Source organism: Gavialis gangeticus, unplaced genomic scaffold (genome assembly GCF_001723915.1).
Source record: "Gavialis gangeticus isolate Ggan-Ray unplaced genomic scaffold, GavGan_comp1, whole genome shotgun sequence".
In the NCBI taxonomy this organism is placed as follows: Eukaryota; Metazoa; Chordata; order Crocodylia; family Gavialidae; genus Gavialis; species Gavialis gangeticus.
The window spans coordinates 13764397-13785707 of record NW_017728994.1 but is presented as its reverse complement, the minus strand read 5'-3'; the positions used below and the strand labels follow the sequence as shown (position 1 = coordinate 13785707).

The window sequence follows — 21311 nt, the reverse complement described above, 5'->3', positions numbered from 1 at the left end:
GGAAATTTGTGGGCTTTCCAATTCTGCATGGTGGGCCTTCCAACACACACACACACACACACACACACACACACACACACACACACACACACACACACACACACACACACACACACACACACACACACACACACACACACACACACTCAGACACTCAGACACATAGCACCCAGCTTCATGCTGGGGGAAAATTCCCTCCCTGCCTAGCTCTCTAGCTCAGTCTGTACTATATACACTATTTTCTATATGACACTATACAGTATACACTACTAATACATACATGAATGTATAGCATTGCATTTTATTGTGATTTACAAACTGAAAAATTTGTGAATTCTTACTTGCTCCTGCTTGGTGTCGAGGGTGAGTCACGCCCAGGGCCTGCCTGCTTCCAGGACCTGTCTGCTTATTAGAGGCCAGGTGAGAGAGGTCCCCCCTTTTCTCATATACATACATGCATGAATAGCATGGGATATATCACCACTGCAAGGTGTGCCTTCCAACCCTCACACAAACACATACAGTGTTGAGAACAGTCAGTTTCAAAATCCAGGATGAAAAGGTGTCTCTGCTGCCAGGAAGGTGGGAATAGATGGATACCCACTTTCCCAATGGTGGGCAAGGGGGGTGCAGTTGGGTTGCAATGTTTGCAATGTGTTTGTAATGTTCTTGCAGTGCTTGTAATGTTTGTTTCCCTCCCCTAGTTGCTCTGGTATAAAGAAAAGGGTAAATAAATATGTTAATAGATTGTTAAAAGAGAATGATTCCTATGACTGACTGACTCCCGTCTTTTGTGAAAGTATTTGCAAAACTCCGAGCAAAAATAAGCAAAGCTGTTTCCGAGCTGCTGCTGAGCACCATGAGGACACTATCTCCCACCCCACTCCCTGACGGTGACCATGAATGAATGCAGCTGCCCACCAAGCCCAAGCATTAGCCTGATAATACATGGCAGAGTTACTAATTGCCATCTTTTTCAAATGTTAAGGAAAGCACCCTTGCCTGCCAAAGTATTGCAACTTGCCACTGTGGATGAGGGAGAGCAAGTCTTCCTCGCAAAAAAGGTGCTGGCTGAACCCTCAGGCTTGCCACGATTGCTACACATTGGGACTGGGGGGATAACACAAGCACTGGACAAGCATTCAGCCTCCCATAACAGTATACCCTGCAGTAATGCCATGACTTCATAAATGCCCCCAAGCAAAGCATCCCCATGCTGGCTGCCAGACATGGTCATCACCTGACTTTAGTCCCAAGTCAGTCCACACACAGTGTTAATATGCCTTAATGCCTGCATGTGTAGATGCTGGCCAATTCTCACTTACTGCGCAGTAATTTATTGTGCAGTAAATTTAAGACAGCATAAATACACATGTAGATATGCCCTGGCTGTCTTCCACCTGTGCAGCTGTGACTTGCCACTAGAGGCTTTGTGAGCAGGGCTGGTAAGCCAGGACAGGTTTTATCCCTGCTCTACACGCAGAGTTGTAAGAAATGGGTTAGCATGTAACCATCAACATCACCTGCCTCGCCTGGAGCCTGGCAAAGGTATGGGCAGCATGTTGGTGGCTTGCTACGATAAGGCCTCCTCCTCCTCCTTCTCCCCCAGCCCCCGCCACACACACACACACCACTGGGGCTGCTAAATATTCCCAGCAGCCATGACAAGATGTTGAAAAAGGAAACCAGTGGGGCGGTGTAGTACAATGCCCCCAGGCTGGTCAGTAATGGAGCCATCAGTGCCTTGCCAGGTTGGGCAGTAGAGCTAGCATCAGAGCCCCCTCATGCAGCACCCTCCACATCCTTGGCACTGCCTCACATGGCTTTCCTCTTTCTCTTGTGCTGGGCCACACTTTGTCTGCAGCAGCATCCTGATGCACCAGTTTGAGTTTTTCATCCCTCACCTCCCCCCTTGCTCCCCGCCAGGCTGCACCTGCCTCGGGCTGTCACTGTCTTCAGCTGTGCACAGAAACACTTCATGGAGAGGGGAAACTTCATCCTGGGATACTGAGGACTTCAACTTAAGTGGCACAGTTGTGGGGGATGGCCACAACTCATTGGTATAAGAGAAAGATTAGGTGGATCAGAGATAGTTCTGCTCTGGAGTGATGTAACTTTGAGCTGCATGCTGAGTGCTTTAAGCTACTTAATGGTGTTAATGGGTGCGTCTACATGACATATGGTAGCCTAATAACACTGTGCAGTAGCATGCCATGCAAAAACCTTGCTAATACACTACTACACAGTAGTATAAGGCTACTGTGCAGTAAGCATCACTAAATACCCATGTGTTGGCGCTACTGTATAGTAAGTCTAGTTACTGTACATTTAGTTAATACTTTAGTAAGCATGTACTAAATTAAATGTACAGTAGCTTCTGTGCATTAAGGATGTGTAGATGCACCTAATATTCAGCTAATCTGGGGGTTAAAAGCTCTAGAAGGAATAAAATAAACATGTAACAAGGTCCTTAGAAAACAGAAGTCTCTGTCAGCTTAGAATCATAGACTCATAGAAAAATAAGGTTGGAAGGGACCTCAGAAGGTCATCTAATCTAATTCCCTGCTCAAGGCAGGACCATCCCCAACTAGATGATCTGAGCCAAAGCTTTTTCTAGCTGGGTCTTAAAAAACCTTCAGATTCCACAACCTCTCTGGGTAGCCTGTTGCAGTGCTTTACCGCCCTTCTTATGAGGGTATATATAAGAATGTTTTTCCTTATATCTAACCAAAAATCCGCTTGCTGCAACTTGAAACCATTGCTCCTTGTTCTGTCTTCTGACACTTCTGAGAACAGTTCAGCTCCATCCTCTTTGGAAAGACCCTTCAGGTAGTTGAAAGCTGTTATTAAATCCCACCTTAGTCTTTTCTTCTCCAGACCAAATAAGCCCAGTTCCCTTAGCCTCTCCTTGGAAGTCATGTGCCCCATGCCCCTAACCATTTTTATTGCCATCCACTGTACTCTTTCCAATTTGTCCACATCCTTTCTGTAGTGATGGGCCCAAAACTGAACATAGTACTCCACATGTGGTTTCACCAGTGCTGAATAGAGGAAAATAATTGCTTCCCTCAATCAGCTGGCAATGCTCCTACTGCAGGCCAGGATGCCGTTAGTCTTCTTCACAGCAAGGGCACACTGTTGGCTTATATTCAGCTTATTGTCCACTGTACCCTACAGGTCCTTTTTTGCAGAGATCCTACTTAGCCAATCAGTCTCCAGCCTGTAGCAGTGCTTGGCATTGTTCCCACCTAAGTGAAGGACTTTGCACTTGTCTTTTTTGAACCTCATGAGATTTCTTCTGGTCAAGTCCTCCAATTTGTCAAAGTCTTTCTGAATCCTAGCCCTGTCCTCCAGCATATCTAGTACTTTTCCTACCTTGGTGTCATCGGCAAACTTGCTGAGTGTGCATTCCATCCTATCTTCTGGGTTATTGATGAAGGTATTGAACACAACCAGCCCCAGGACTGACCTCTGGGTCACTCCACTTGATACATGAGAGAATGCCATGGGAGACTATCAAAAGCCTTGCTAAAGTCAAAGTATATCACATTCACTGCTCTTCTTGCATCCACAGAGCCAGTCAGCACATCACAGAAGGCAATCAGGTTGGTCAGGCATGACTTGCCCTTGATGAATCCATACTGGCTGTTCCTAATTACCTTCTTTGCTTCCAAGTGCTTAGAAACAGATTCCTTGAGGACCTGCTCCATCATTTTTCCAGGGGCTGAGGTGAGGCTGACAAATCTGTATCCCCCTGAATTATTCTTCTTCCGTTTCTTAAAGATGAGCACCATGTTTGCCTTTTTCCTATCACCCGGGACCTCTCTCAATCATCGATAGCCAGTAATTCTGGGTGAGGCGGGGGGGCATAACTGGTTTACAGTGAGGGAGGGGGTTGGTGGGTTTAGGCAGATGCTGGCAGGTCCATGGCAGGGGAGGAGGAATGCCTAGTCACAGTAACGGAAATAGTACAGCTCAGGGGCTGGTGAGTGTTTGGGCTTTCCAGTTTTCAGGGCTATGCTGCAAAAATATATAGGTAGTCACAAGATCAGATTAACCCTTTCTTAGATCAGGTTAATCCAATCTCGACCTAAGTAAGTGCACCTATTCATGTGAACCAGTTAAGATTGGGAGTGTCATTTTTGGATGATTTAAGCCTGTATGATCAGGCACATCTGTACGATCAGGCATTTAGATCACTATAACTTTGGTTCGGTTAGTTTAATTCTAATGCCCTGCACATATCCATAAGCACTTCTGTATTGCTAGTTTCTCCATGTCACTAAATACCATATAGTAGATCAATTTCACCAAGTTTTGAAATGATATAGCTGCCTAAACAGATGTATGAGTGCTCAGAGGTGAGGGCTTGATCCTGACTTCAGATATGGGTCTAAACTCAAAATCAGTTCCCAAGAGCATTATTTTCTCAGTGTGAATAACTTCAAAAAACAAAAGAAAGAGAAAGAGAGACAAGTGTGCCAATGATTTCAATTGTCGGATGTGTTGTGGGGAAAGATAGATGTGATTCCCAGACAGAGTTCAAATTCCCAGGCAGCCTCTATTGTTGTTTGAAGTGATATCTCCTATACAGATGCTCCAGAAATTATAGGAATTTACCTGCAATTGTTTTCTGTCTCTCAGGAAGGGATCACATAAAGGATGTTCTTTATCCAGCTGAAAACTTTCAATGAGAGAAAGTGATGGATTACACTAAAAATTGTCTTCAGGGAATTTGTATTAGTTTGTTTTCATGTAATGGACTTTACATGTTATGAAAGGTTCCTTTTTGCTGCTGAGGATTGCCAGAAAGCCTCTTTTGTGTCAATATAGTCATTTTAAAAGTTTCAAATACAAGGGAAAGAAAGTCAGAGTAATGAGTTTTCATAACAAAATAAATATGAGCAAGTCACACTATGATTAGGCTGCAAGTCAGTGAAGAGGTTGTATTGTCTTTCTGTGAGTGCAAATGAGAAATTCAGCCTTAGAATAGTAGAGAGATAATCTATACAGGTTAGAGGAGGGGCTAGTTTTAAAAAGGATGCAATCTTGATTGTGCCAGTGACTTGTTGGTAAATCATTTGTCTTTCCTGTATCTCAGTTTCTCAATCTGTAGAATGGGTCTAATGCTTTCCCACCTTTGTAAACTCTGTAGTGATTTATATATGAAAAGCTCCAGTAGTGGAAAAGTATCAATAGTAAAGTAAACCTGACTTACTTTTTTTCCCCTCAAAAATGTTATACAAGGTTTAGTCCATTATGTACCCCACTATTTCCACACGGTTTAAAATCACCCATAACAAGTATGTATGCTACAGTACAGAGAGTCTACCACATAGTTTTCACAACTGAATCATTGCTAGCAACTCCTTCTGAACATTACTGTGCAAATTTTCACCTCTGGTTACCACATAGAAACCTACTCATAAAGCCATAACCCTAGAAACTCCACTGCATTGATAGGTCTATTTAGGATACACACATTTCAGACTCTGCAAGATACAAGTTTCAGGTGTACAAATAGGTCATTAATTTGGGGTCATTTAGGGGAGGTGGTGATGGTTTATAGCAACTGAATATAATTCTGATAAAGTGGAAGCCCTCTACTAGGGGTTCCTGTCTTGTATTAAGATAAACCACGAGACCCTAATAAAGCAGCTGTCTTTTTGAATATGGTCAGTAAATTAATTTGGGAGCTCAGTAAGTTATTTGGGACCTAATTGTGTATATAGATGTATAGCTTCTGCTTATCTTATAGGATTGCACAAAGCCAGGTCAGCTCATTCATTAGTGTTGGTCTGTGGTCCAAGAAGAAATGACTTGGCATAATTCTGATTTGCAAGCTAAAGCTAAAAGCAATTTCCTAATATTACTTTCCTGTGCAAGTCATTGCTGTGGTTGCCACAGGAATGTTGTACCATTCTTGGTTGGAAGGGAGATGTTTCCTCTCCGTCATCAATCAAAGAGGAGCTGTTCACAAGCTAACATCTCCATTATAATTTGTACACACTGTAATAAGGCCACCATTCTACATCCAGGTCATTTGACTGCAGAGAAAAGAAACGTGAGTTTTCAAGCCTACTCTGCGCATAGGACAAAGAATTGAAATGTATCAACTTTTCTACAGCCCAAAGAACTGGGTAATACGAATAACTAAAGAACTTGTAGTGGAGATGCACACAGGGTCTGATGGGCTGACACTGTTTTATTAATTTTAAATTTAAATCCAGGGGCAATTTTAGCAGCTGTCATCAGTGGAGAAAGATCCCAAAATTCACAGCTAAACACCAGGGAAAATTTTAACTATATCACAGTTGTTTGCTGGTGAATGGAACCATTAAATCACTTATTTTATTTAGAAAAAGAAATCAAATAGACATGCAATGAAATTGAAAGGAGCCATTTGAGTAAGTACATATAACTCTTATTTTTCCTCTTCTCTGACCCTTCCCCCACACATTGTATCATTTCCAATACTTGAGTCTAACCTTTTACTTGGATCTGACCTGGCCAACCCATGTGGTTACCCCTCTACCACATGCTGGTTTGCAGGATATGGCCCTTGTGCCAGAAATACTGACCATGGCAAATTTCAGAGAGTGACTGTCTTATTTATAGTGCCTGACACTATATAAACAAAATTGTGATGATGATGACAGGCAACCATTTATAATGACTATGAAAAAGAAAACGTTTGTTGGCAGAATAAGAAAAAATAAATTATTGCTTTTTCTTGATTATTTGTGTGAGTTACTGCAGTTGGGGTTTTTTTGTTTGTTTTTATTGTCATTGAAGGTATTTTTACAGGCAAAACAACCATTTTTATTTGTATTAGAGTGAAATTTACCCATCCAGCTGAAACCCAAATGCAGGTCTCTCCCCATATCATGTAATCCCCATATATTGATTGCATAGGGGATGATCTGGCAAAACAGCCAGGTGGGGACTTCTGAACACCCTACAGGAGTTGTAACATTTGTTTCATATCAATCCAGACAGAGGGAATGTGTAAGATGAGTCATAGAGGACACCAACAGAGGGGCTGCAGAGCCACATTCATATTGATCCAATGGTTCCAGTGTTCATAAGTGGTAGTCATAGGAGAGGGTCATCCCTTCACCATAGTCCTGAGTTCTGCAGCTGAGTTTCATTTTCAGAAGCTCTGTGATGCAAAATGTCTCTACAAATGTCTATGGCATTTTTCCCATCACAATTTTTCTGTGTCTGAAAACAGCCGTTGCAGATCACCATTTGTCAGATATTTCAAGATGGTCACAATCTCATGTAGGACTGGCACTGATTCAGGTACATAAGTCTGAAGCTAGACTAACAGTAAATATTGTAGGAATCAACCTCCTCAAAGTAGGCTTATTTATTTTACTCCAGCATATAGGGCCATTGTGTTTATCCTGCTTAGTTGTACCCATATGCTCTTAGCTAATGACTGTCTTTTCTGTTTTCTAATAAGTGACATTAAATCTGTTTTCAACCAGAATTTAGATCTCAGAATCTCCAAAGAAAGAAAAATGGAATTATTTAAGGAATAAAGAATCACCGTGCATGCATTGTTTGCTGCTTTTGACTGTCACTTATAAATTATATGTGCTTTTGCCAATTTCGTCAAATATTTAAGAAGTTAGATAATTGTATGTGTTTGGATTCTGTTCTGCACTTTTAGTCCAGATCAATTTCTCCTAGCTCAGTGGTCTGTAACCTTTTTATGGTGAAGATCACTTTTGGACACCCCAGTGCGCCCTGCCATCCCCGTCCCAGACAAGCCACCTGGCCTCTGACCCCCCTCACCCATCCCAGCCCAGGTGGCAGGGCATGTGGCTCAGCCCAGCCATTTGCGTCCTGCCACTCCTGATCATGGAGCATCTGACAGACTGAGTTCAACTGTCAGAGGCTCCACAATCAACTGGTTTTTGACCACTGTCCTAGCTTCTGTTTTGCCATAGATGGAATTTACCTTCTACTTTGAGTAGTACAGTCAATGAATTTATGCATGCACCATATTTCTTATGGGCACACCATTTACTCAAGATTATCTCTATGCTAGACAAAGTAGATATTAAATACCGGATTAGAAAGTCCTACTGAATTAATTGGAAAGTTGTTCTCATAAGAGAAGAAATAGGCTTGTGTCAACATTTTTTGTAAGGTAAGGGAGAGGGTCTTGAGAGGCTGAGATCTGTGGATCTGTTCCTGAGTCTACTACTGTCTTTAAGTGTGAATTTGACCATGTCATCTAAACCAAGATTTTTAGAAAGCTGGACTGTAATGTGAGACTTCTAAGTCCATATTTAAACACACATAAATGGCCTTATTTTCAGCATTCTAGTACCCAGCAGCTGCTGTTGAGAACACTAAAAACTTTGAGTTGCAAATTATTTTTGATGGTTGTGTGTTCAGTCTGAGGACCTTCAAAGCACCTGACTTTCATAATGAGCTGCTTACTCCATGAAAATCAGATCATAATAAGTGTCTCAAGTAAAGCACCCAAAATCAATAATTATTTTGAAGATCTGGCCAAGAAACTAGTACTTCTGAAAATGTGCCCTTAATTTAAAGCTATGCTTGCAAATCTTGCCTAAGCCTCTTACAAAAGAGAGAGAACACATCACTGGATTATTGTGAATACTGACATGCTTGTAAAGAATCTAGAAATTTTTGGTTTGAAGACTACAGAAAGTTCAATAATTTCTACCAGTATTGGGTTAAGCTGTGAAATATTAATGATGATTCAGTTGTTTGGCTATAATGCTTTTTTCAGATCATGAAAAATTGTCTTTTTTTTGTTTTAGCGGGTAACCGTAACAGAAAGTCTGGGAAACTATGTTACTTTGAGGGAGAAAGAGCCCAGGGAGAGATTCATGTGGGGAAGACTGCCACGGAGAAGCTGCAGGAGAGCTGGCCCAAGAAAGCAAGGACTATGGGTGTTTACTACAGAGTTAGTAGCTCTGCAGTAGAACAATAGGACAATGTTTGCATGAGCAGTAGGACTGTAAGTTGGAGCTCTGCAGGAGAGACAGGGCACTCCTGCAGTTTGTCTGCCATGGAGACTGTCTAGTGAGCCTAAGTAGAGGGTACCTGTAGTGAACCTTGTGGAGTCATCTGACCAGAATAGGGCAGAGGCAGGGAGAGATATGAACCAGGGCCAAGGCCAGGGAAGGCAATCTGGCCTTGGGGGCTGAAGTGGAAGGAGCTCCATAACAGCAGGCCCAGGAGAGCTCTTAGATGGCACCAGTGTTACCTTGAGGAAGGCAAAAAGAATGCTGCTGCCCTGCAAAATAATTTGACCCAGGATAAGGGAAAGCCTTGTTGTAGAAAAAGGTAGCCAGATGGGCATATTCCTTTGCTATAGCTTATATTGGTGGTTTGTGGAAGGAACTGAAGGGTGGTTCAGACATTCCATTAGTGGCCAAGGGGCATGTGACTGCCTTGGGCCCTGCCTGGGGTCAGGTCCAAGATGTACACTGGGGCCAGCAGGCCCAGAGCAGGGAAGAGCTTGGGGCCAATGGACCCAGAGAAGGGCTCAGACAGGGCCAGGGAGGCCATAACTAAAGTAATCCAGGCAAGAGCTAGTGCTTCAAATCTAGGTCCGGCACAGAAGGCCCAGGCTAGAAGACCCAGCCAGAGGAAAGGGGAAGAGGCTGAGAAGGCTGAGACCCAACAAGGAAGTGATTAGAAAGTACACCTGAGAGGCATGGGTGTGGTATAAAGGAGCAGATGGAGCCACATAACAGCCTTTAAGGCTACAAGTGCCCTGTCTTGGCACAAGTGGTTAGAAGGACCCACTCTACCCAAGAGGGGCAAAACAGACTGCAACATGGCCTGGGAGGGACATACTGCCAGCTAGAAGGACTGTGGCTCACTCTAGGACCCTTAGGCAGCCTCCCTTCCAGTAACACAATTCCATCAAAGGTGAGGCAGATGGATAAGAAGGGGAAGGCATCCTAGAACTGGAGTCAGGCAGGGGTTGTGTGACCACCATGGGACATCATGGCTACCCCTGGAACCCAAACCTGCTACAATAACATGGGCTAGGGACAGACATTCAAAAAGCCTGAGCCTGAATTGATTCAACCTTTGCAGGTTAGTCTAACCAAGCTAGGCTGAATTGGTTTGAAGATGGACAGACATTTTCTCTGGACTGAGAAAATCCAGGCACATGCCTGCAGTGGCTCAAGCTAGAAGCCGGGGGTGCTACAGCAGCAGCCCCCCTTCCAGTGCTGAGCTGAGGGGGGCGTGGCCAGGCTCAGCAGAACTCTCTCATTAGGGATGTCTGCCTGCACAGTCCCAGGCTTTTTCCTGCTGGCTGCTCAAGGGGCAAGAGTGTTGCCAGCCCACAGCCTCATGCTAACACTCTGAGGCAAGTGGGGGCGTACAGTGCATGCACCTGTTGATGATACAGAGCTTTTCAATCTCTCTCCCTGCTTCATCATACTGTCTCCAGCAAACTAACAGGCAAGCAATCCAGCTCAGCAGGAGGCTGATAACAGTTTTTACCACTCGATTAGCAAAACAATAGCCTTTCTCTACATTACTTCAAACTTCTTAGCTTACTGGCTGACCTGTTGATTAGCTCCAAAAGTCCGAAGCAGTCACTGATCTGTCTGCCTGTCCAAGTGAACTTGAAGACAGAGACACACACAGACACTTCTTGGCATTAGCTAGCATACCACATACTGGCTATGGTCCCCGATGGGGCAGAGAGGAGGAAGGGATCTCTGCTCAAGCAATGAGTGGTGAGGGGGGCACAGGGCCAGCAGACCCTGCTGACCCTGTAAACCTGTGCTGAGATCCAGTGAGGGGCAGAGGGGAGGGGCCAGCCCTGCTGTGGAGCAGAGAGCCCCACCCAGCCCAGAGAGCATGCCAGGGTCCTGGGGGACTCTGATTGAACTTAAATCAGCAAGGGGTTTGCGACAGACATTTTATAAACCAGTATGACTCAAATCAGTTAAGTCTGATACTACATTTAACCAGGTTTATCTCAAACTGGCTTCAGCCACTTTCAAACTGGTTTATGTGCACTGAACAGCTGCTCTGTTACAGGTTTAAACCAGTTTCTGATCACTTAAACCAGTTTATGTGTAATGTCTGTCCCTATCGATAGAAAAATGTGTGTGAAATTAACAACAATAACAAATAAGCAAGTTTCACTGGTTTTCTTCCAGTTTTGCTCTACAATACTGACATCGAAATAGACCCCCTTCCACAAGGGGTACATGTTATTCTGCATCCCTGGCTATGCACAATTTAATAGATAGTAATGAGTAAACCTTGAAGAAAGGCTATATCTTGGGAAGCACACAAAACTGGATGCTTACCTAAGACATACAAATCTCTTAATCTGTATTCATTCCTCAGTACCAGGGATGTATTTTCTGGTACATTCTGAGTGTGGTCCTGACCAGAAATTGGAAGCAATAAAAACCTACTGAAACCTTTCTAAATCTTAAAACAATCTTTGGTTTGCACTTTGGTTCCAGAAACTGCTGGAGTTCCCAGAGAGTTTTAATATCTTTTCAGTTGATTCAGACTTTCCTGGAAATAAGAAAGGCATTGATTAATGAGCATACTACAGAAAAAAAAAATATATTTGCATGGTCTAATTTTTTTGAGACAAAACTGTTTTATAAGAGAAGAGCTATGATATACAGCATTTAAGGAAAAGACAGAAATTTGCACTCTGTGTATTTCAGAAACTGTACTGAACCATTAGTAATTTTAGCTGTTTGCTTGACTGCTAAGTTCAGTGGGATCCGATTTCTCTCTGATATGGGTCTGATGTAAAACCCATTGAATCTTTGCATTGATTTCACTAGTCTTTAGTAAGGCCCAGTAAATGCAATTTGTACTGGGCAATTATTTACCCATCCATTTTTTCCAGTATTGCCAAATATTCCAGAAGTCAAACTAGGCAATACGTTTGACTTCTGCTGTGTAATTTTAAGCCATTACAGTTCCTGTTGTTTTGTGAACAGAGGAATTTACCTTCTTCATACTATGCCCTCCTTCCCATCAGTGTTTCAAGATACACTGGGTGGTAAAATATCCTTCAGCAACCTAAATTGACAAATGAGAGCTCATGTTGCCTAATGCCTACAGTATAAAAGGAAGGCTGAATACTTTCTCTTTTATTCCTATTAAGGCTTCAACAAAGCACCAGAAATTACAGAGTAAGTAACTGAATCCTATCTATAGTATCATGCCTTTTTTTCTTTCCTTTAATAATGAATCTGCATTCTTATACACCTTTTCCAAAGACTTATATTTGGAATTTACTTTATGTGTGTGTAAGAGTAGATATAATACCTAAATATTATTATGTGACACTATGCTCACTAACAATATTCAGATATTAAGTCTGATAGAGCAGGTGGTATCACATTGAACAGATCTGAAGAATGACTTTTGTAGCCCTGTTTTTACTCAAGGTACAAGTGTACACACACAGTGTTCATTAAATAGGTTTCATAACATTGGAGCTGATTTTTATTTGGTATTGTCCCTTCAAAGACACCTGTCAATGTTTAACTAATCCTTTCCATGGTTGGGTACATGCAAATACAATAGATACAATCTCTGGTATGTTTGTTAGTTTCTTGGCTGCCCATTCCTAAAATACAGGGACTTTGCAAATTGACTCCACCTGCAGTATATTTTGAATAAACTAGTACTGAGCCAAGAGGAACTTGTGAGCTGAGATGCAAATGGGGTATTTATATCTTACAAGACAAAGAGCACAACTGAAATACTCCATTGGCTGATCAAGACCCTGATTTCCCACAGTAGGATATCGTTTGTGTGGTTCACTAGCATAGAACAAAAAACAGGATCCAGTACAGAGTTTATGCAACTATCTTGACAGTGGGCAGCATAATGGAGCGTCAATTCAGCTGCTTTGTTATTTCAAGATGTCAGTAGCTTAGGGAAGAAAAACTTTAAAAAATAGCTTCATGATCTGTCATTCATGAACACTCATACTGTTTAAAAAGAATTTACATTGATATCTTTAATCAGTTTGCACTAAGAAATACAAAATTTTATATGGAGTCCAAAGACTTTTGAAGTAATGCTATCAATATTATTTTACAGGTCAGAAAACTGAACAATGCTGCTGCTTTCAATTTTGAGTGCTTTCACTGTGGTGACAATATCCATTGCAAATCCAACTCAGGTTGTCCAAAAATCGGAGCCAAACATATGTACAATAGTGGTATGTGGGCCTGCTCAGAGTGGATTACCAGGCAGAGATGGAAGAGATGGGAAGGAAGGTCCTAAGGGGGAAAAGGGAAATCCAGGTATAGAACTATTTGTTTCCTAGTGCCATACTTACTGTTCACACACACACACTTCATTGCTAATTATTTTAACTTTTTAATTAATGGGAAGCTTATGGCAAATTATGTACATCTGTAGAATGTGTATTAAAAGGTTTCTGAATGTAGGTGATCATAAAGCATGTAAAATCTGATGGTCCTTAAATTCCTACTGCTAAATATAAAGGGTTGGGTCTAAGTTGACAATACTATTTAAAGTAAAAATAAAACTTGTTACTGTCTAGGACTAGTGTCTCAGGCCATGTGTAGACGAAACGGGAGGTGTGTGTGCATGACACTTTAAAGTGGACTAAATGCTTTTGCACAGTTTTAGTGGTGTCAGTGTTTGCACACGTTGACAACGATTTGCGCATTAATTCCAGCTGCTGTAGGGAATTCAGCTGTGTAATGCACCTTAAATGGCAAACTAAAACTCCTTGGGTTCTGTGCAGCTCCATGCCTCTGCAGAAAGCCCTGCAGGCAACCTGGCAGCAGCCTGGGAAAACCCAAGAAAAGTGATGAGCCTGATCTTTTTTTTTTTTTGTTCCCTGGAGCCTGCCTGCCTTCCTGAGCTTTGCGGAGACCTGGTGCTTCCCTCCACAGCTAGGGTGCCCCCCAGGACCACCTGAGCCAGGTGCCTGTGGGTGGGTGCCACCATGGGGAGGGGAGGGCTGCTGCTGCTGCGGAGGGAAGTACCAACTCTCCTGCAGCCCAGGGACCACTCTGCCTGCCAGCGGCTCACCCTCTCCTCCCCACCGGAGAGGCAGGTAAGTCAGCAGGGTGTGTGCATGATACAGGGGTTTAATCAGCCGTAAATTGAAGCAGTGTTTTTTAAAACCCACCGCTTCAATTTAGGGCCCCTATTTTGTCTACACCTGCCCTTAAAGATAGGTGTTGCAGTGTAAAATCTTTCACCTCTAGGTCACCACTTAGAAACATGACCCAGATTGGTCATGAGAGAAACTTGTTATTGTTAGAGCAAGGTAGAGGAAGTGCCTTCCTTTTCTTTCATTTCTTTTTAAAAGAACACATTTGTTCCTCTTTTTAAAAAAGTCAAATATAAAAATACAAAAATGTAGCTAAGCTACAGATTTCATCATCAACAGAACATTATGAAAGTTGCTTACATTTTTTCTCCTGAAACACTCAGATGTAAAAAGAGGTGAAAAGGTCATTAAAAGGGAAATGTGAATGCTTAGCTTGTAAGCACTAATCTTGGTTAATGCTTTTTACACAATACTAAAGTGAGTTCCACAGTAAAACCCAGCAGAGTGGGTCCAGCATTTATGAAATGAGGGGATCTATGTACCTTAAAATATTCCAAATCCTTCTTTGTATGAAAATATTTCCCTGTGCCTTATCTTGTATCAATTCTGTTTAGTGCATATTGTAGGATACTGTTGTGTTGTTTGCAGTGATAGAGAACAATCTAATTCCAAGTATCGGTTCCAGAATACATAGTGGAGGAAACATTTGATCCTACCACCAAAGGTATATACATCAATTTCAGAGCCCCGAGCAGGGATGCTGTCAAGTGCCAGAGGGCTGGGAAAGAGGAAGAAAGAGGGGTGCTAAGAACTGTAGGGCTGTGTGTAGACAAAATGAGGGGCAGGTGTGCACGACACTTTAAAGTGGGTTAAATGCTTTTGCACCACTTTAATGGTGTTGGTGTTTGCATGTATTCGCAGCATATTGTGCAGTAATTCCAAGCACTGTAGCAAACTCAGCGGTGTAATACACCTTAAATGACTTGGGGTGCAGCAAACCAAAACTGCTCTGAGGAGTTTTAGTTTGGTGCCCCTACAGCTGTAGAGTGAAGCACTGGGCTCCGTGCAGCTCAGGGGCTCTGCAGGAAGCCCGTGCAGGCAGCTTGGCAGCAGCCTGGGAAGGCAGGGTCTGCCCAAAATCTTTATTTTTTTGCCGCTGGAGCCTGCCTGCCTGAGCTACGCAGGGGCCCAGTGCTTCCCTCCATAGTTGTGATGCCCCCCAGGAGTGCCCAAGCCAGGTGCCTATGGGTGGGTGCTGTCAGGAGGGGCCACTGCTCCCGCAGAGGGAAGCACCAGCCCCTTTCCCCCCGCAAAGCCCAGGGACCACTCCACCAGCCGGCAGCTCTTCCTCCCCTCCCCACTGCCAGAGAGGCAGGTAAGTTTGGGTGTGTGAACAACACGGAGATTTAAAGGGTCCTAAATTGAAGCAGTATTTTTAAAACCCCCCTGCTTCAATTTAGAGCCCCCGTTTCATCTGCACATGCCATCAGTATGTTTGTTTGATAGTTATGGAAAGGGAATTTACTGTAGTTACAACACATAAAAGAACTGGTAACATTACTGGGATTTGTTGTGAAGTTTAGTCAAACTATTATGTCTTATGTCTGTTTTTGCAAAAAGTTATTTTTTAAATATTTGGCCATTCGTTGTGATTTGTTTCTCAAACTGCTTCTGCAATTAGGTATTTTCTGGTAAACTATTTACAGGCTTATCTATGAACATTTGCTATCTGTTTCTGATCATTTATGTCACATGGTTTGGTTTTGTTCCTTGCTAGAATTACTAGAACCTTAAAATAGGAATTTCTTTCCTACCATTTTATGTCCACAAGTTATACCTGAACATTATATACCAAATCCATTGTAAGAGAAAGGAAAGGAGCTTTTCAAAATAACTGCTAAAGCTTTGGGGGCGGGGTTTATTTTTGTTTTTTACAGTCAGTACTCTTGCAAATATTTATAGTAATATTGCCAATGTTTTTGCTTTTCTATCATCATTCTTGTTAGCATCTCAGTTGTCCTGTATTCCCAGTCAAATGATGAGATGCATGAACTAATGTGCTTTATCTGGGTGAATACTCACCGTGCCTTTTTTTTTACTGGATTTTCCTAATTATTCTAAACAGTTTAGTTAAACATACATGGGAATATTCTCCTTTCTGGTCCACATAATATCATTTTCCATTGCTTATTTCTCACTTTCTATGCTACTTATATCGGTGAAGTCATCGAAAAGAACATTGCAACTGGAATCAGAACACGAATTGCTACCCTATGCAAAGTGTGCTTTGTTTTCTACCAGAATTCTTTTAATTTTAATTAAACTATCCTATCTAGGAAGGGGCGCATAGTGAAGAGCTGCCACTAAAATTGTTACCACTACCATGGAAAACAAACAAAAAACACTGGAAGTTTACCCAGTGAAGCTGTAGAAATTTCTGCATCAAACTATTAATTGTAGGTTACACAAACATTTGTCTCAGATGATTTAGACCCGGGGCAGCTAAACTGCAGCACTGATACCACAGGTGGCACATGTATAGCATGTAGCACATCAGTGAGGGGACAGGCAACACAACATCAGATAGGACAGGAAGTGGAAAGATCAGATCAGGCAGGGAGCACAGGGTAGGAAACAGAAAGAGGAAGCAGATTAGTCAGAGGAAGAGGATCAGTGTGGCAGTCGGGGAGGATACAGGCTAATGTGTGGCACACCTGCTAAAAAGGTACCCCCCCTCCAGTACAGACAGTGATGGAGTAGATAAGCTCCAGATGTCCCTTCCATCCTTATTTTTCTACCTTTTTATGATTTCTGGATTCCATTATATTACAAGGGTCAAATTCTTACTTGATTTTTACCCAGTGGAGTTGAAAGGGTATGCTACAAGGTAATTTTGATCCAGTTTATTACATCTCATCTTATAACACTTACAAACTTTTTGTTACTCATCTTTTTTATTCTTTTATTTTTCTCTAAAAAAAATTGTTGTTGTTCAAATACTAGGATTACAAGGATTAAAAGGGTCACAGGGTCCTCCGGGAAAGATGGGTCCTGCTGGTCCAGAAGGAGCAAAGGGTTCACAAGGAGAAAAGGGTTCAAAAGGAGATGTTGGAGGTAGAGGTAAGTGTTTTGATTGTTTTGGTTGGGAAGGAAACAAGCTATGAACCATGCCAAATATGAAAGGAGAAAAATATATATTTTAAATGTGATCTTTTTAACCACATAAGATAAAGAGCTGATTGAAAGTTTCATAACTCAGAGTACTGTGATGAGAACTGGATGGAAGATGATTTAGGATGAATATCTAGAAAAAATTCTACTGATGAGTTTTGCCTGTGGAAACAGTGTGAATAATCTCTTAAGGAATATAGCTAAAATCCAAACTCAGAAAAGTCAAAAGATAGTCATAGCAAACATATTATAATGAAACAATTCTATATTGTGCTAAGGGAAAGCATAAATATTCTTATAGTAGAGACCAGCCTAAGCCTTGAAGTTTGGATGAAGATTTTAGCTTGTTTCTGGTAGTGGACATTTCTAAAAGTCAGTGGTTTAACTTAATATAGCTCAGAAAAAGATTTTATTCAGTCTTGATTCAGACTAGCTAGGTTGTCATCCCTTAAGTTTTACCTAGAATTTCATTCAGTTTAGTAGTAAACTTCATATGCTGTTTCTGCAAAATCATAAATAACTACAACATGTTCACTTCTTGCTTTTCAGGTATCTTTAATATTTGGTGAACTTTTCCTTGCCCCTGATTTAAGATTTGTATTCATCTTTACAGACAATATTTAATGAGTTTGAGTTTTTGTTGTTCAGCTGCAAATATTTCTGTCCTCCCATTTCTAGTTTCTAGCACTTTATTTTTTAAAGTGCTTACACATTGCTGAATTTAAGTAAGCATGATTGTTTTAATATGGAACTTTAACTTTGTTTAAGTAGCTAAATAGAAATATGAATATCATATTATATTCATATTACATTGACTATTGACTTTATCTTATGGCATTCCAATTTAACAGTTCTCAGGTTTTTCCTAGTAATTTGCACATGCATACAGGTTGCAACCAGTCAAAAGTTATAATCAAAAGCAGACCTTGACAAGTAGCAGTATTACTTTTGACAGAAGAATAAAGTAAATAAACTGTATTAAGGATGTAAATAAATGGTCCTTTTCTTTCATTTGTCAGGATTGCAAGGAGTCCCAGGTTTGAAGGGTGACAGGGGAGCTGGAGGTCCTGCGGGGCCAAAAGGGGATAAAGGTTTATCAGGTGAAAAAGGAGCAAAGGGAGAAATAGGTAAGTAGTTTTCTTTAACCTGATTTGCAGCTGCTTCTGATCTAATGATGCTGTATTAGGAAATAGGTCATTGATGAATACTCTGCAGTTGAGCATTTAATTTTCTTTTCATTTCTGTAATTGTCCATATAGTGCTGGAAATAGTCCAGTTTTATTTGAATTGTCTTCCTCTCCTGGTAGAGTTTGACAACAAATAGCTTCAGAACAAAAAGCAACAGGACTTTTCCAGCTGAACTTTACTTTCCATTATATGTTGCTGCTAAATTTGAAATCATGCACACTCCTCCAGTCTCCCCACACATTCTTCAGTCAGTCAGTAGATCATCAAGCAGAAGCTCACGTTTACTGTAAGCAAAAGACATGTAAAGTAAAAATAAACACCTACAAAATGTAACTGCTTTTTCTTTGCCTGTCTCATTCCCTTGTTCATATGCTAGGACTGCCAGGAACCGCAGGTCAGCAAGGTCTGCCAGGAAATCCTGGTTCCCCTGGGCCAAAAGGGGACAAAGGTCCAGTCGGTGAAAAGGGAGGAAAGGGAGACAAAGGAGACAGAGGTAAGCAACTTAGACCACACTTATACTGCCTGTTAAAAAGATGTAGTATAGTTTGAAATTACAGAACAAATTCATCGCTGTAATAAATTGCGATAGCTCTGTTGACTTCAGTGGAGTGCCCATTCATATCTGCAGGGAATTTGAGTCACACAGGAAAATGTTGTAAAGCCCACACACTGAAAAGGTCAGAGTTTCTAGTTAGTTAAATAAAAACCCAAAGTCCAGATGCTTATCTGAAACTTAATTGCTTTTGTTCAAAAAATCAAGAGTCAGTTCTTGGAAATAACATTTCCAATATATATTTTATTGGAAGCATTTTTTTAAAATTCTGATCTTTCTGAATTTTAACCAGATAGAAAACAATCCATATATGTCTATGTCTATGTATATATCAATGTACTGGTATTTTATTTACCTAACTGGAAACTTTGGCTATATAACTTTTAGAATTTATACATATGGTAGAAATTTAATGCTGTCAAGTCTAAGAGCACTGATTGGTGGGTAAAAGTGCAACAATAATTAATAGTTAAACTGACTTCCCTGATCTTTAGTTTGAATTACATGAGAGAATCTTTTTTCCCCCCTCAACCAGAGTCGCTATCTTTATTTAATCCACATTACAGAATGCTCTGGCATGTTAATCTTAATAGAGCTGGTTTAGTTTTGTCCATCAGCAGCATCTATATAATAAGAAAGTGGTTTAAGTAAGTTAAATATAAACTGAATTGTCTGTCTTGATAAGAGTAGCTAACACTCCTAAATAATCTAATGTTCATGGTTGAAATTCAGCAGACATTATCATATGATGCATTTACATCCAGGATTATAAGTGCTAGCATTTTGCTGAACAATTGTTGCTCAACCACAAAATCAATAAGCAAATAGTAAAAGCCATATAAATGTCATCTCATACTTCATCTTTATGTAGTGCTGTATAAATATGTATCAATTCTGAAGGCAAGCCTCTGGGGTAGGGAGCTAAGTAGTATTTTACAAATGGAGAAATTAGGATTTAGCCTATGGCAGTTGTGCTTTGTCTAAAATCAGCAGCAGCTTCCATCTAAGGTTTGATTAAAAATCAAGGTTCCTGACTCTCAATCCTATGTCAAAGTGAGTAGAAGTGTAAGAGCATTTCTTGTTCATTTGGGCCCCTTACATACATTATACTTAGGACATGATTAACTGGTTAATCATATCTTAAGAAGTATCCTGGCGACACATTTAATCAGTTAGTGGCATGATAAACCAAGCAATTAGTTGCAAAGTTATTACATGAACTATGTGTAATAACTTTGTGGGTGGTTTCTATAACACCGTTAATTGAATGTGTGAATAGTGCTCCAAGCCTCCAAAACACACTGGAGCCCTGCAAGACTCCTGTGGGCTCCAGTCATCTGTTCAGGGCTTCCAGCCAGGGGAGCTCAGATCTGCTGACCAGGGCTCACAGCCAGGGGAATGTATGGTGCACTTCTGTCGCTGGGGGCTCAGAGGGCTCCTAGGTCAGGAAGCGCATGATATGCTCCTGGTCCAGAGAGCTTGGATCTGCTGGCCGAGGCTTCCAGCCAGGAGAGCCCCTGGCTGGAAGCCTTAATCAGCTGACACTCTCCCACCCAAGGGAGCACAGAGAGTTAATGCTGGTGCAGGCAGAGCCCAGCCCAGCCCAGCCCGCTCTTCTTCCCCCCTCCCCCTGCACCAGCAACATGGTATAATGGGATCTGATGCTCAGTCTCCACAATTGTACCTCCTGCCATGCACATTTTGAAGGCCAAGAAATGCATCTGTTAGGATTGTATTCCCATTGTGCCTTTAATTTAAAATCTGTCCGGGGCCTTAGTGAAGCAGGGTACCACAAACACTGAATCACTTTCTTAGCCTTGCTACTGTTTTGCTAAGTGCCACTAGTCTGTTTGGTTGACTTCTCCAAACATCAGTTCTTTGATTTGCAAAATGTGTAATAATCTACTGTTTAGTACAAGAAGGATAGCAAGGTTTCAGTGATTAATGTTTGTAAAACACTCTGGTATCTGATTGTTTTATATTCAGAAAGGAAAAATATCTTCAAATTATCTTGTTCTTTTTGTGTCTGTTCCATATGATCCACTGATAGGGTTACAAGGAGCTACAGGTTCACAGGGTCCCACAGGTAGAACTGGGTCTTCTGGGCCAAAGGGAGATAAAGGCTCACAAGGTGAAAAAGGAACAAAGGGAGACAGTGGACTCTCTGGTAAGTGGAGCAATATTTTGGGGTGGAAAGGATTTAATATGCTTTCCCTTTTAATGTGTACTAAAGAATTTTAGGTGACTTTATGCTGATACCCACAAACAGGTTTAGGTGTAGATGACACCCTCCCCTCCCCCCCCCCC

The 21311-nt window shown here is 41.5% G+C and overlaps 1 protein-coding gene across 2 annotated transcripts in view; it reads left to right on the top strand.

The window, feature by feature from the left end:
- The first annotated feature begins 12151 nt into the window (after positions 1–12151).
- Positions 12152–21311, top strand: part of LOC109287339 (pulmonary surfactant-associated protein D-like) — a 14643-nt gene continuing 5483 nt past the window's right edge. Inside the window, exons 1-6 of one of the 2 annotated variants that reach the window (XM_019502311.1) lie at positions 12152–12181; positions 13103–13307; positions 17096–17212; positions 18283–18390; positions 18828–18944; positions 21055–21171. In XM_019502311.1, the coding sequence (XP_019357856.1) occupies positions 13118–13307; positions 17096–17212; positions 18283–18390; positions 18828–18944; positions 21055–21171 (649 nt within the window). In that variant the 5' untranslated portion in view covers positions 12152–12181; positions 13103–13117. Of the gene's footprint in view, positions 12182–13102; positions 13308–15577; positions 16980–17095; positions 17213–18282; positions 18391–18827; positions 18945–21054; positions 21172–21311 lie in introns of those variants that run through there. The other variant, XM_019502312.1, reaches the window with a different exon arrangement.